A 13,753-nucleotide genomic window follows, 5' to 3' on the forward strand; every position below is an offset into this window, starting at 1 on the left:
CTACAAACACTCTACAATGTAGCTGCAATCTAAGAGCTGTTTATAAGTAGTGATAACGACCAGCTAGTATCAGTTTGTTGTATTAAATTGTGATATGCATATTCTAAACGTGGCTGGTAACGGAAATACGTAAACGAAAGAAAAAACATTTGAAAATATTGCGCTTTCACGAGGTCATAGACCACCTCAAACTTGTTAAAAGAAACTGTGAGAAACTTCCCAAAAGTAAAAAAATATATGTTATTCAGCGAAGGGTTAAGGTTAGGTTAAGAAAATGATTCAGTTACGTACATTGAAGTATCCTTCAATAATTACAGAGCAAGAAAACGATTAAACTGCATTGAAATATAATTATTACGAAGCAGAAATTTGTCAGATTTCAAATTTTATCTTCAACGTGACGGCATGTCTTCAACGAAGCGCGTGACTAGAACACAGGACTCAAAGCCAGTCAAAGTCTCGGAGAGTGGAAGGGGGGGGGGGGGGGCACTTTCAGAAAAATTGGGTAGAGGTGTGTGGCCCGCTTCTCAAAACCCATACCCTGTTTAGGACCAAAATCTGCGATTTTCCCTACCCTATTTATGACCTGACGAAACATTCGATGCCCAGTTTTAAACCTGTCTTATACTAATTATTTTCCTAGTTTGACCGATGTTAACGGCATTGTTAAGGGCGTTTGTTTCAAGACTAGAGTGCGAAAACCATACCCTACCCATACCCTCAGGCCAAAATGGCCAAAACAGATACCCTATTTCTGACCAAAACGGCTACAAAAGCAAACCTTTTAGGGTTGCACATACCCATATTGCCCATATAACGGAGAATCTCCCCCCGGCTCAAAGCTCTGAAGACGTTTAGTTTAATTGATTCTTTCACTGTGAACCCTGAGGTAATCTTTTTATGTTCTGCTCTTTACATAATCGTTTCAAAGTAATTTTTTAGCCTTGCCAGTGGTTGATCTAGAGGGGGGGGGAGGTGTGGGTGGGCGGGCCCGAGTCCCCCCTTATTTTGGGTAAAAAAGAAGAAATCATTGAAGCAAGAAAAGCCGGCAGGGCTAGCAAAACGAAACCGCTCCCCACTCCACCCCCTCCCCTTAGCTCAAGGTCTGGATCCGCCACTGCTTGCTCTTTGACACCATCATGTTTTAAATCCGCAATTAATCTTGACTTTGGACTGGGAAGGTGTTACGTTCTATGGGTTTAAAAGGATTAATTATTTCAAGTTTATTTTTAAACACAATCTGACAAATTCGATACCGCTGAAATGGATAGTTTCTGCATCTGTGATAAATTTATTATCATTTGTATCAACAATGCGAAAAAGATAATTCTGTGTTCTTCTTTCAACTACCACACACGAACACATGTACATAGCAAAAGGATTTCTCCTTTTTTGAAAACAAATAATATGTGTTCAAGTGTTTCTTTTGTTTAGAAGAGCACAGGAGAAGTAGCAGTGTCGTAGAGATAACCTGACTTTAACCCAGCATAAAATCAATCTGAAAATGTCAAATCTCGTCACGAATTGAACAACACATTTCCTTAAGTTTGGAGAATTCAGTGGCGTATCAAGGTTGTATCCTCCAGTTGATGATTATCTTTCTTCTGTTCACTTTCACACTTGACAATGAACTGATTTTGAGAAAGAAAATAGATCTTTCAAGAGGAAGATGGAATTTCAACCAAGTTTCACAGCAACCTAATACATAATTGTGCCATCCGGTACTTGTTGCTATAAAACATACTTTTGCTTTTAATACGCTAGCAGATTGAAAGCTCAATTAATTATAAGTCGTTCCGGAAAGATTAAATAGCTCAGTCATAGGCTACTAACATTTCAACACGCACACAAAATTGCAGAAATTCTGGCTTGTTGATGATGGCCAATTACTCGTATGAGAAGCGCGCGCAGGGATCATGGTAAATGTTTTCATCATCTTAGACTGGATATTTGTTTTGATGAATACAATTACCATGATTCCCTGCATTCGCGTGTAATAAAGGGAACTGGCCATTTGGAGCTGATTAGGGATTACAGCGAAGTAATATTTATCACAGCTCATTATACTAACCGATTTATTTCAGGCTGCGCTAGTCCCAAGGTGATAATTGGCTGTTAATTTGGCGGTTTATCTGGATCTAAAGTGTTCTTGGGTGAACAACACGTGTTTACTTCAAGACCCATCTTTAATAACCAACATGCTCCTCGCCCGTAACCAATTTGAACAATACTTCATGTAAGCTAACACAACACGCTGTCCTCTGTTGTTGATGAAGTACTTTGTTTTTCTCGTTACTTAGTCAGAGGAATCAGATTTCTGCCGAGCCTGTTCCTAAAATCGAGTGTTACTAAGGCGTTCACAATAGATACTTTAGTGTCGGCTTAAGACCACTTGTATTTAAAATACGCCGAAAGGACTTCTTTTCTGCAAGCATGACGTGGTGCTTTTGAAGAGTGTGATAATTTGAACCAAAAGGACAAAGGTACTCTCTGTAATTATGTTTCCGCTAGGGGAATGAAGAAGCAAGGCTTTGCAATCTCCACATTTATTCCATGTGCGGAGAACCACGTAGTTTTGCATGTGGTTTAAGGGAGGGACATTTTATTCGCAATCATCAGCAAAAAAAGATCACGTGGAAAATAGTGTTTACTTCCAAGCTGAATCTGTAAGATATATACAGTTATTTGATTATCGTTCACATCAAACGACATTTAATTCTGACCATTTATTCGCTCCCAGAACATATTAGAACTGTTCTGATCGTGTAAAGAAGTATTTTTGACAAGAACAGACGTCTTCGGATTAACGCACTTGCGCCAATCAGGAAAATAATACAAATATGCGCATCTTTCAAGCGAAAAGGTGAGGGTTTTGCTCAACAAACATTATTTGACGCGAGCTGATTACATCAAGCTGCAACCGAGTTCCTTGCACTCAGTCATTCATGACTATCTATTGTAAGTAATATCAGTTCATAACATTCTTTCCCAAAAAACAACGACTTGAGGTTAGACAAGGAATAAATGGGAGAATGGAAAATATCTTGACACTTCTAAACAACGTGCACTCTGTTTTTCTCTTGAAGGGAGAGCGCTGAGAGGGAAATTAAAAAGACGAGAGAATGGGACGAGACAAAGTCCCTGCGTTCACGTTTGTGAAGCTAAACTAGCTGTACTTCAGGCCATAAAGCGCAATCAGTCTGTCCCAATACTGATCCAATCTATTTAGGGATTTTTTAACCAAAATTTCAGCATTTTCAGTGTCAAAAAACGTTATCTCGCTCTTAAGTCTGCATTTGGTTTGTACAAAGCCAGGTGAATGTGTATAATTTTAATGGCGTAAAGCACTGTTGTTTAAGATTTCCACTGTCTAACATAAACTACAAATAGCTCTCTTCGCCTCGCATAAAGAAAGCCTTGTTTCAGTCGGGGATAGTAGTCTGCGAACAGGATCCCGACGAGCCCGAAACCGTCCCGACCAGATCGCTTTGCTCCTCAAATTCTTCAGTTATGAATTCGTCTGTTCGCTTCGCTGACTGAATTTTTTCCGCCCTCGCCGGGAGCTGTTCGCAGGCTACGGGGATAGAGGAAGGATGAGTTCACACAGTCGCTAAAGAAACCTCTTGAAATTTTGAGTGCGTTACTATCCTGTTTCGTATTTTATAACTTTTTCCTTAATCCACGGAGTAAGCACCCTCAAGTCGGCATAGACGCCATATTTGTTCGGTAATGCACATTGATCACCCCAAGAAACCAACCCTAAAGCGTAATATCGCCCGCATTTCGCACAGACCAGCGGACCGCCACTGTCGTATTCACATGCGTCGATTCTTCCCTCGGGAAATCCCGCGCACAGTGCGGTGTCGTGAATGGTCCCGTTGTAGGATTTTTCCTGATTGCACACCTTACGAGAAACGGTCCGAACTTTGGCCTCTCGTAGAATGTCCGGTTGAGTGCCGTTCCATTGTGTGTGGCCCCAGCCTGCCACGTAACATTCCTCGTTTGGCGCGAAAACTTGATCAGGACGCGGCAAGCACAGTGGCTGAACGAAGTCAGTAAATGTAAGAGGTTTGTCCAGCTTTAAAAGCGCTGAAATAGAAAAGACGACACATTTCAGACTTCTTACACAGATTATTTTAGATTCACACCAAAGGCTTCTTAATCTCTGTTTAAAAAAGTTTGCTTTGAATCAAAGCTAGGACGTAAACCAGTTATGGGCTGGGTTGGAAGCCTAGCTAGGCCTATATTTTCTAGAGCCACACGTGGGTTGAGTTTGTTGTTGGTTCTCTTCATTGAACCGAGCGTTTTCTCCGGGTTCTCCGGTTTTACTCCTTCCATAAAAACCGACACTGCAAATTCTAATTCCATCTCTTTAAAACAAGTTCATTCAAAACTCTTCCGTGTCTCCTGGGAAAATAGAAGTTACATTTATGTACTTTTTTAAACATGGATTTCATCTGTGTTTTATAATTATTACTGTTCCTGAAAAGCGCCGTTGGGGAGGTTCAATAAAGTATTCATTCATTCATTCATTCATTCATTCATTCATTCATCTGCACAGGACTCACACGTCCAAAATATTGCAAAGCAGTTTATAAAGTATTGTCTTCTTTTGTGATACTATTTTGATGTTTTCAACTGCGTTTAAATCTGTGTTTAAAATGTGTTTAAACAGTGTGGTGTTTAAATAATTTTCACTTCAAGTTTTCATTTCATATCATGTCAGTCATGACATTGGATCTCTCATTCCTCATTGCGCCCCGCAGGACACCTAAGGCCATGACACTGGATGAAGAATATTAATTAATTTTATTCCTCACCAACATCGTTTTTGGGAGGTGTGTCATGTATTCCCTCAAAGTACATGGACTTGTAACCTTCATGAATTGTGATGTTGACAACTTTTCTTCGTTGCTCATATTTGTCGTTTCTTTCTTTGATGTGATGGTCTCCAAGTACTACGGTCCAGTCTGCTGGAATAGCCGATGTAAGAGGATCTATGATCGATCAATCAATCAATCAATCAACAATCAGCAATCAGTTAGTCAGTCAGTCAATAAATCTATCGTTCAGTCAGTCAGTCACTCAGTCAGTCAGTCAATCGATAGATAGATCGATCGATTATCGATCAATCAATCAACCAACCATCCCAGCAAGCGAGCGAGCAAGATCATCAATCTGGATCGATCATCAATTCATCTTTGAATCGACTTAGCAACCGCTCAACTGATCGACTGAATGTCGACCGCCTCTTAATCCAGTCTCTGAATTGTCCATATCCCATATTGCTGGGAGAAGGAGAGGTCCAGCGGCTCTTGACTTGCTCCAAGTCGTTTCGGCGTTTCTTTTTATTTCATTGGTAGTTTACACGGAGGCTGGCAGGTTTAAATACAGTCAGTGAGTCTTAAAAGTGCGAGATAATACAGCACGAGCTGGATGCTACAATACGACAGCAGAATGCAGAGGAGGCGGTCTATTTTGACTCGCGCTTCGAGCAAGAGATGCACAAGTTACTAACTCAGCAACTCTTGGTTCGACTTGGTAATGAAAACGTGAACGACTTAGTGAGTACTCTGCTTGCACTCGTGAATTTCACATAAACTTTCTTCCTCTTCATGAGGTGTATGACTATTAACGTTCTTGAACAAAACATTACTTACTAAAACAATGCCCCGCTGAGAGTATCCAAGTGTTAGATATAATTGCACCACCGCAGTAGTGAGTTCCTTTGTAAAATAGGGCCGCTTGCCAGGGCCACTTTCCCTGGGAACTCTGGGAACCCCCCACAATTCTTTTCACTCGTCCATGTGTAGTGTTCCGTATTCTTCTAATGCCACAGTCCTGCGGAAAAACTGAATAAGACATTGAATAGTAGTTTAGGCTATTGGAGAAATAATATCCCCCTTCCAACTTTCACGCCCTGTTCTATTCCGGTGGTCCAAAGTTACTTTAGAGCCTTGGTTTGATTGCGATGAATTAAAATTTGTTTCAAGTTTTCAAGTGAATTTTATGTAGTTGATGAATTGGGTTACTTTATTGACATTACATCACCAGTGCTTATGCCACTGAATCTACAATCCTGGTCAACTGAGTCTCGGGACCCTAGGCACTTTTGCCAAAATACGGTCTTTTTGTCCCCATCTCCCTCCTCACCCCCGACGGGGGGGGGGGGGGATTGAAAAATTGAATAGTGACTTCCCACCTCAAAATAATGCGTCACCAGTGTCTATAGGACTTTGTAGATATCAAGAGATTTGGTACTTAAGTCTAACGGGTTCCCATCGTTTCTCAGATTAAAGTTAAAAAAAGAAGTCGGTAATAATGTATTTCTTCATATACTTGTGTACTGATATCTTGTTATTTCCGGAGAAAGATCCATTTTCTGGTCTGGGAAAATCTTCGCTCTGTAAAGTCATTACGAGAACGCTGAAAAATAATTAAGCAAAACACTTTCCAAGGAAATAAGCACTACTACGCCAACTTACTGTTATCTGTTGAAGACGATCCTAACGATTTACCTGTAGATGGAAAACAAAAGAATATAATGTGATCTAATACTTATTCCTAATAGAATGCCCTAAGAAAATGCGCGCGCTGATTGGTTAAAAATCGTGTGTAAATAAAAATCGTGTTTACACAATTAGATTATTCGCTCTTGATTTTTAAATCAAGAGCGAATAATCTTACTGCTGTAGTAGAAATCTACTAGTTCTTCAAAACTTTATCTAAATCCTCTTCACAGACACTTCGAAAACGCCAAGAAGCGGCCCTCATTTTGTTAACAAGAGCACACTGCTACGCTACTCACTATCTATCACAGAATAGATGGTGAGTAGCGTAGCCAATCAGAGAATGGCATTCGTGATACAACGCTAGTAGATATATTTTAAAACTCGATAGAAAAACGGAACAATGCTTCATTTTTCTTAAATAACATTGGGCTCGTAAATAATTTGGAGTGGTGGTTTTCGTATAAATAGCTGTTTTAGTGAGGAAGTAATTTACAACCTTCATCTCGAATATCTGGATCTTGATATAGTTACCTCCTCTACATAATGTAAGGTGATAGCAAGGGCAAGTACTTCCTAAGAGATACGCGTCGCTTTAACCATTTAATTCATTTCATTGTCACTGATTGGCAGTTTCGAAACAACAAAGAGCCTTGTTCATAAATGCAAGAGAAGGAGTTCACTGATACCTGATGTTCGTACTCGGTCGAGTTTGGCTGCAAAATAAAGAAAGAGAACTATGATCAACCGTCAAGTCGTGCTAAGTAGCTTAACGACTCGATATCACTGTAGGTTATCACATAGTCACTAAGTTTTTCTTTCAGAGATTTCAGAACGATTTCTTTGTTGTAAGGTCGTTTGGGATTTTTTCGTTTACTACAGGCTATTTTAATCTTTAAGGGACAGAATTTGTTATTTAGGTGAAAAAAGAGAGCATAACATTTGTTTTTTTATTCGAGAAAATACGGCTTCTTCAGTCACGCCGGAAGCGTCTTAGAATTTCGCGCTGTCAGACTATTAGGCCGACAATAGCTTTTTTGGTTTCCTATGGTTCAATTCAATTAGCCACTTCCCGTAAAATCTATTGAAATCGATATGTTAAAGCGTGAGACAAATTCCACGACAGTGTCCCATGGCTACTGAAGACAGAGGTGATATATTACCCACGATATGAAAATCAAAATTAAAAAGCTATTAAACTATATCCCACTGAGTTGACAGCCACTTAAAAAGCTTGAATGCCGTTTTATCACTAACGCTCGTGGCGCTCTTGTTAGTTATTTGACTGTAAGGGCAACAAGAGAGGCTGAATACTCTCAGGATGACCAAGTTCAGGGTATAATTTGCTCATTTCCATGAGGGTGGGGCTGAAAGTACTCTTATAAACTGGCATAACATCTAGTAGGGGCAAATAAAGATAATAACAATCTGTCTAGGAAGAACGCGTGCTAAAAACAAAATCTGACCACTCACTAAGACTCTTTAAAACTTGCTATTGCAATTCACGAGTTAACAATGGAGATAAAATTGTTGACCCCATGATTACCTGTCTTAGGTGTTGCGTCCAAGGGTGCAGAATCTGTAGGAATAAAGAAAATCATTAATATTGTTAATATATTCAAATACGGGCAAAATACTAGTGACAAGCTATAACCTTTTTATCTCGTCATGTGTCACGCATTCCTCTTCAGAAGAGTACAAATGACTGCCTACGGGGATCTCAAGCCTGTAACATGAGCTCTTGCTCCAGTCACCCCTCTAAACTCGTGCTGAGTTTGTTTAGACAGGAGAACACCATGAGTTGCCTTCCTGGGATTAAGCTCAACCACTCAGTGAAGGAAATTGCGTGACTTTTCGCGCATTCTTTCAGTTTTTGGAAGGAAAGATTGCTTGACAACCGACTCTCTTCAGTAGCTGCGAGCGTGACCTGAAAGATCACGCGAGAAGATATGCCCTCAGGCACGCGGCCCTTTTTTCTCTAGCGCGTTCTTTGGCGTTACGCTCAAAGGCTAACGAAAAACATTGGCTGTTGGTAGCCTAACCCAAGTAAGGCTTAACAAGGGACATCAACTTACCAAACAACGGAAATATATTCAAGCAGATGAAACACAGTTTCAGTAACATCGTGCTGTGATGACCTGCAAAAAAAATTGATCGTATATGGAGATAACGTCTTCGACTTTGAAGAATTGCGGTAATAAGGCAATTTATTGATTTTGTAGAGAAATTCAGAGCCAAATTAATTAATTAATCAATCAATTAATTAGTATACTTCATATAATTCTTAAGTGGAGCGTGTGACGGGACTGAACGATTGTGGTTGGACTGGACTCATGGCACAACACGGACTGAACAGATTGGTAAAATAACTTTCTAGCTAGCTATCCAGCTGTCGCGTTCTGTTTTACAGTGCACCTCTCAAGCAATTCACCATCCGATGTTCGATGATTTGTCACATAATCTATGGATCTTCTTACGCCAACATGAAATTGGTAAAAGGACGTCCGTTTTCACGTCCGTAGACCTTTGAACTATAGGAAACCAAACCGCAAGCATTGTAACACCTTTTTCCCTTTGCTCCAGGCGCTGTTTAAACCAAACTGGGATCTCCTGGTCTCCAGGTCGACACGTTATCGCGTAAAACCGGGTAAAACGGATCACAGGCTTAGCCATGAGTGTTACGCAATATGTTTGTTCATTTGACGCCTGAGCGAACCATTTGACTCTTATAAAACGTTTGACGCGTATTTAACTCAGCTAATTTAGATGTGGCTTACGTTGTTTTCCCAAGTAATTAACACAACAGGCATTTATAGCTGGCGCTCCGCCGCAGTATCTTCTTACTGCCAGGGATAGCGTGGTATATTTTAAGGACTTTTACATCTGTTGTTGAAGGATTTACGATATTCTAGTTGGTTCAGAAAAGACAGTCATGCTTTCATCGATTGACATAAAAAAAGATTCGTGCGCGGGAAGACTGCATAGCTTTTGTGATCTTATCGCTAGGAATAAACACCCTTTACGAAATTAGTATTTGCGATAGCACCAATCTGTCTTCGCGAAAGATTTTAACCGCGTAAAATTGTCGAAATCAAAATAAATCAGGGTAAAAATGCTCGTAATATGTGACTTCATGTGTTACCCAGAGCAAAGAGCTGTCATCGTTAACAAGCCATCCTTGCATTAGCCTTTTGTCGGTGTGTCAGAAACGTCTCGCAGAAGTCTCCATTGTCTTGTTTCAGCTCGCAATTAATCTAAATTCCTAGAGCCTAAAATATTTACATTGGCAGTCTGAAGTATCTACCGCGATAAAACGATGAGTTGAGGTGTGGAGAAAGTACTTGGAGAAAGAACCTTCGGAACTCAAAATGGTGCATTCACTGCATAACTTATCTGAGTTGTGTTAAAATTTGTCTATTTGAGACTGGCGGAAAATTTCCGAGATCCATAAACCGGCCAATTAACAAATGAAAATATCGACTGATTCAGGATTTCGATGCTATTTTTAAACTTCTAAGACTCTGAAACGTGGCATTTTTAGCGTAAACTAATACAGCAGTTCACGGCTTCAGCTTTCCACTCCCCATAAATAACTGGCTAAAGTAAACTGTCTTATCACTTACCCGAAACAAGATCTAACGCCTGTCTTTAGAAAATGAATTCTCCGCTCGTAAGATTCTCTCCAACTTTGCGCACACTTTGCACTTACGTGTACACGTTGTCACTGCGTTAGGACGACTAAATTCTGCAACTTATTAATGCAGTAATGCTTCACAGACTGAGGATTTGCAAATCGTCTACACTTGCAAAATATCGCTTGTCAGTAATTTATTAGGAAGTGGGCTTGATCATGACGAGTTGACGCACTGACATAAACCAGCTTCCTGTAATTAGTGCCTCTCACACGGTTACCACCCGTCGTCAGGTGAACAGCTTTCAGTGAGCTTTGAGCTCGTTTAGATTTGAGACCCTGAGATCTTAAACGAAGCAAAGGAGCAAATTGCACGAGAGCATTTCAACCTCAAACCGATCCAGCTCTCGTTTCTCCAAGCCAGGTCTGTATCACTCAACGGTAAACGTTTGCGCCATAGGGTTATATAAAGGTGAACCCGAAAACAGCCCCCTGGGCAAGTCGTTTAGATTAGTCTGTTTCGAGTTTCGTTTGACGCACTTCCGTAGGTAGAGGTCGCGCGCCGTCTGGTTAATTAAGAACCTTCGAGAACGTCAAAGCTACGAACTTTTCACGCTGGTCTCTGTGAAATTTAAGATCGATTTCTGCTGACTCGGGACCATGGTCAACGTGGCGCAGGAAATCGCGCAGAGCCTCACTTTGCCCATGTCTCCTCACTCCAAACAAACGTAAGCTTTGTGCATAGTTTATATAGCAAGGGTTCTCTTATCTGGAGATCCGGAGAAAGTGGGCAGGAAGTGAGAGGGAGGTCTTCATTCATCAACAAAAAAAAAAAAAAAAAAAAAAAAAAAAAACCAAGATTTTCTAACTGCACAGTCCTGACAAAATCAAGGAGTAAGACGGCGAAAAGTTTTAGCATGAATCAGAAAAGGTGCGCGCAAAGGAGCAAAGTGCTAAATCAACATTTCTTTGACTCCTCGGTCCCTTAGCACTAGACTGCGAGCAGTCTTTCTTTTGCTCGAAAGTCCATGGGGAAGAACGCAAAGAAGAACGCAACAGAAAAGTGAACGGTCGTGAGTATGCGAGCCCCAAGGATTTCCGAGCAAAAGAAAGACTGCTCACAACCTATTTTAGCACTTGAGCCTGTTGAGTTTGGTCAGCAGTGACAAAAGGCTGGTAGGGTATCTGATAAAATCAGCTCTTTTAAATCTTCTACTTTTTGCAGCGGTAGAGCAAGCTGAACTAATTCATTCCAAAAATCTGACATCTACACTTTGTTCTGACTTGTAACAAAGGCTTACGTGATGTGTAGGCGAATGAAAACTGCTCTCATCCAAAAACAGCTTTTCAGGCCAAACATAAATACATAAATAAATAAATAAATAAATAAATAAATAAATAAATAAATAAATAAATAAATGAATAACTGAATAAATCGGTTGCCAGCAAGTGGCGCTGGAAATGCTCTTCACAGCTCCTAGAACGAAAACGACTGTTCATTACTGATCTGAAAAGGGGGGAATATGTGAGGCCGAATGGAAAACGCGACTTGCAGATTACTGTAAGTATGTTCAGTAGCACGTGCTTAATTTAATGCCTCACGTTCCCTTCTCCGGATGAGCTATTTGAAATTTTAAACGCATTAAATGCTTGGCGTGAAATATATTTTGTCTTCTTGTGTACCATTCTCATGATAGAGTGTTTTTACATGACGTCACGGCAGCCATATTGGTATCCCAAAACAATGGACCGGTAGCCATGTTGGTGTAGCAAACCAATGCTGTGGGAGTTAAACTATATTCTGATGTAAACAATCTCTTTAGCTCCAATAAATTTGCCTGGCAGCTGGCCACGTGAGTGAAAACACCCTTTTCTTAGCTGAACATGTTTAAAACCTTTTTGCAGCTTGGCATTGGCCAATAACCAAATGAATGTTATCGTGAAAGGTTTGACTTTATAACTGGCTTCTCTGCGTAAATGCCAAAATGTATATTTTTCGGTCAATAAATTTAGCAAGCCGTGTGTGATAAACTGCATATCCGGTGTATAAGAGAAAGGTGATGTGCTTACTGTACTACTCAAACGAACAAAATATTGTCTACAGACAAGATGTTGTTTATTATTTGCCTCTGTGTGGGTGAAGGCCATTTATGCCGCTAGTTCAGATATTGGATATTTCTATTATCGACTGTTTACGCAATTCCGTTTGACCTTCGTGTCTTTCTAATCGTCTTACCACACATCAAGAGTTCAGTTTAAGTTCCCTTTAAATTCATCGTCTCCGAAAAGGAAAACATCTTGCCATGACAAAGAACAGGGCACAGTTGAGAACAGTGTCACGTCACACTGTTTTTTTTTGTTTTTTTTTGTAAGAATATTGTTTTCCCGGCCGAAGCTAAATATTCTTATTTTTCTGCCGATTTTAGGCTGAAAATATTCTTGTGAATATTCTTAGATTATTGCGCATGAAATTTCTGTTTTCGAATGTATTTGGTGTCTGGATGGTGTTAAAGTAATTTTGGAGCCAGCCTGCAGGCATAACAGCCTGATATCACGCACATAACTTCTTGCATGATATGATATTAGTATCTAACACACGACTAGCGCTGTTTTTGTTGTTTTTTGGGTAGTTTGCCCAGAAAAAAAAAAATTTATACGGTTTAGTACAAATTTTAAACTCAGAAAATTATATTCTTTTCAAACAAAAAAAAGAGTGTACCTCTTTTCAATGTAACACTTGAGTCTGTAGAGGTTGATCAGCAGTGGCAATACACTAGAGGACTATCTGATAAAATAAGCTCTTTTAGACCTTTTACTTGTCTACTTTTTAAAAAGCAGGGCAAGCTGAGCTAATTTAGTCCAAACATCTGCTCTGCACTTGATTTTGACTTGTGAAACAGGCTTGCGTGAGGTTTAGCTGAATGAAAATTGCTTCATCCAAAAAACGTTTCTCAGGCCAAAAAATATATAAGTAATAAATTAATTGATCGGTTGCGAGCAAGTGGCGCTGGAAATACTCTTCGCAGCTTCTAAAACGGAAACGGCTGTTCATTACTGATCTGAAGGGCGGAATTGTGAAGCCGGATGCAAAACGCAACTCTTAGATTTTGCAGATTACTGTAAGTATGTTCAATAGCACGTGCTTAATGCCTCACGTTCCCTTATCCAGATCAGCTGTTTGAAATTTTAAACGCATTAAATGCTTGACGTGAAATGTATTTTACTCTCTCGTGTACCGTAATAGAGCTTTCTCAATTAATATCACGGCAGCTATACCCGGGGGGATACTCTCAGAAAAATTTGGTTGGTGTGTGCGGCTATAGTTTCCCAAAACCCTCACCCTATTTAAGACCAAAATCTGTGATTTTTCGTATCCTATTTATGACCTGACCAAAAATTCGATACCCTGTTTATGACCGTTGCGGCTGACACAGTTGCCCTAAACATGATTTCGGAAGGGCTTTTGTTGATGGTCTTATCGTAGCTTCTTCTAAAAAACATACCGAATTCAAGACTGGAGTACAAAGTCCATACCCTATTTATGAACCAAAATGGCCAAAATCGATACCCTATTTATGACCAAAACGGCTGAAAAACCATACCCTTTGGGGCC

At 40.0% G+C, this 13,753-nt stretch overlaps 1 protein-coding gene across 2 annotated transcripts; it reads right to left on the reverse strand.

Annotated features, from left to right (window-relative positions):
* Nucleotides 1-983: 983 nt before the first annotated feature.
* On the reverse strand, nucleotides 984-8,652 carry LOC145467103 (transmembrane protease serine 11D-like). Of its 2 annotated transcripts, XM_081450631.1 has the most exons (7): nucleotides 8,585-8,652; nucleotides 8,056-8,088; nucleotides 7,199-7,225; nucleotides 6,486-6,518; nucleotides 5,661-5,852; nucleotides 4,821-4,997; nucleotides 984-4,089 (listed from the first exon to the last, which is right to left on the reverse strand). In XM_081450631.1, the coding sequence occupies exons 1-7, from the start codon at nucleotides 8,631-8,633 to the stop codon at nucleotides 3,644-3,646; spliced, it is 957 nt and encodes a 318-aa protein (XP_081306757.1). In that variant the 5' UTR covers nucleotides 8,634-8,652; the 3' UTR covers nucleotides 984-3,643. The 2 variants fall into 2 exon arrangements, with proteins under 2 accessions (XP_081306757.1, XP_081306758.1); XM_081450632.1 differs by lacking the exon at nucleotides 6,486-6,518.
* Between the last annotated feature and the right edge of the window lie 5,101 nt (nucleotides 8,653-13,753).

Source organism: Orbicella franksi, chromosome 14 (genome assembly GCF_964199315.1).
Source record: "Orbicella franksi chromosome 14, jaOrbFran1.1, whole genome shotgun sequence".
Classification (NCBI taxonomy): Eukaryota; Metazoa; Cnidaria; class Anthozoa; order Scleractinia; family Merulinidae; genus Orbicella; species Orbicella franksi.

Bases quoted from the DNA above. Each gene is read 5' to 3' on its own strand.
- LOC145467103 (XM_081450631.1), bottom strand. From the start codon at position 8,633: ATGTTACTGAAACTGTGTTTCATCTGCTTGAATATATTTCCGTTGTTT. The intron at 8,089-8,584 runs GTAAGTTGATGT...TTATTCCTACAG, and splicing joins GAATATATTTCCGTTGTTTG to ATTCTGCACCCTTGGACGCA. The intron at 4,090-4,820 runs GTGAGGAATAAA...TTTCTATTTCAG, and splicing joins ACCTCCCAAAAACGATGTTG to CGCTTTTAAAGCTGGACAAA.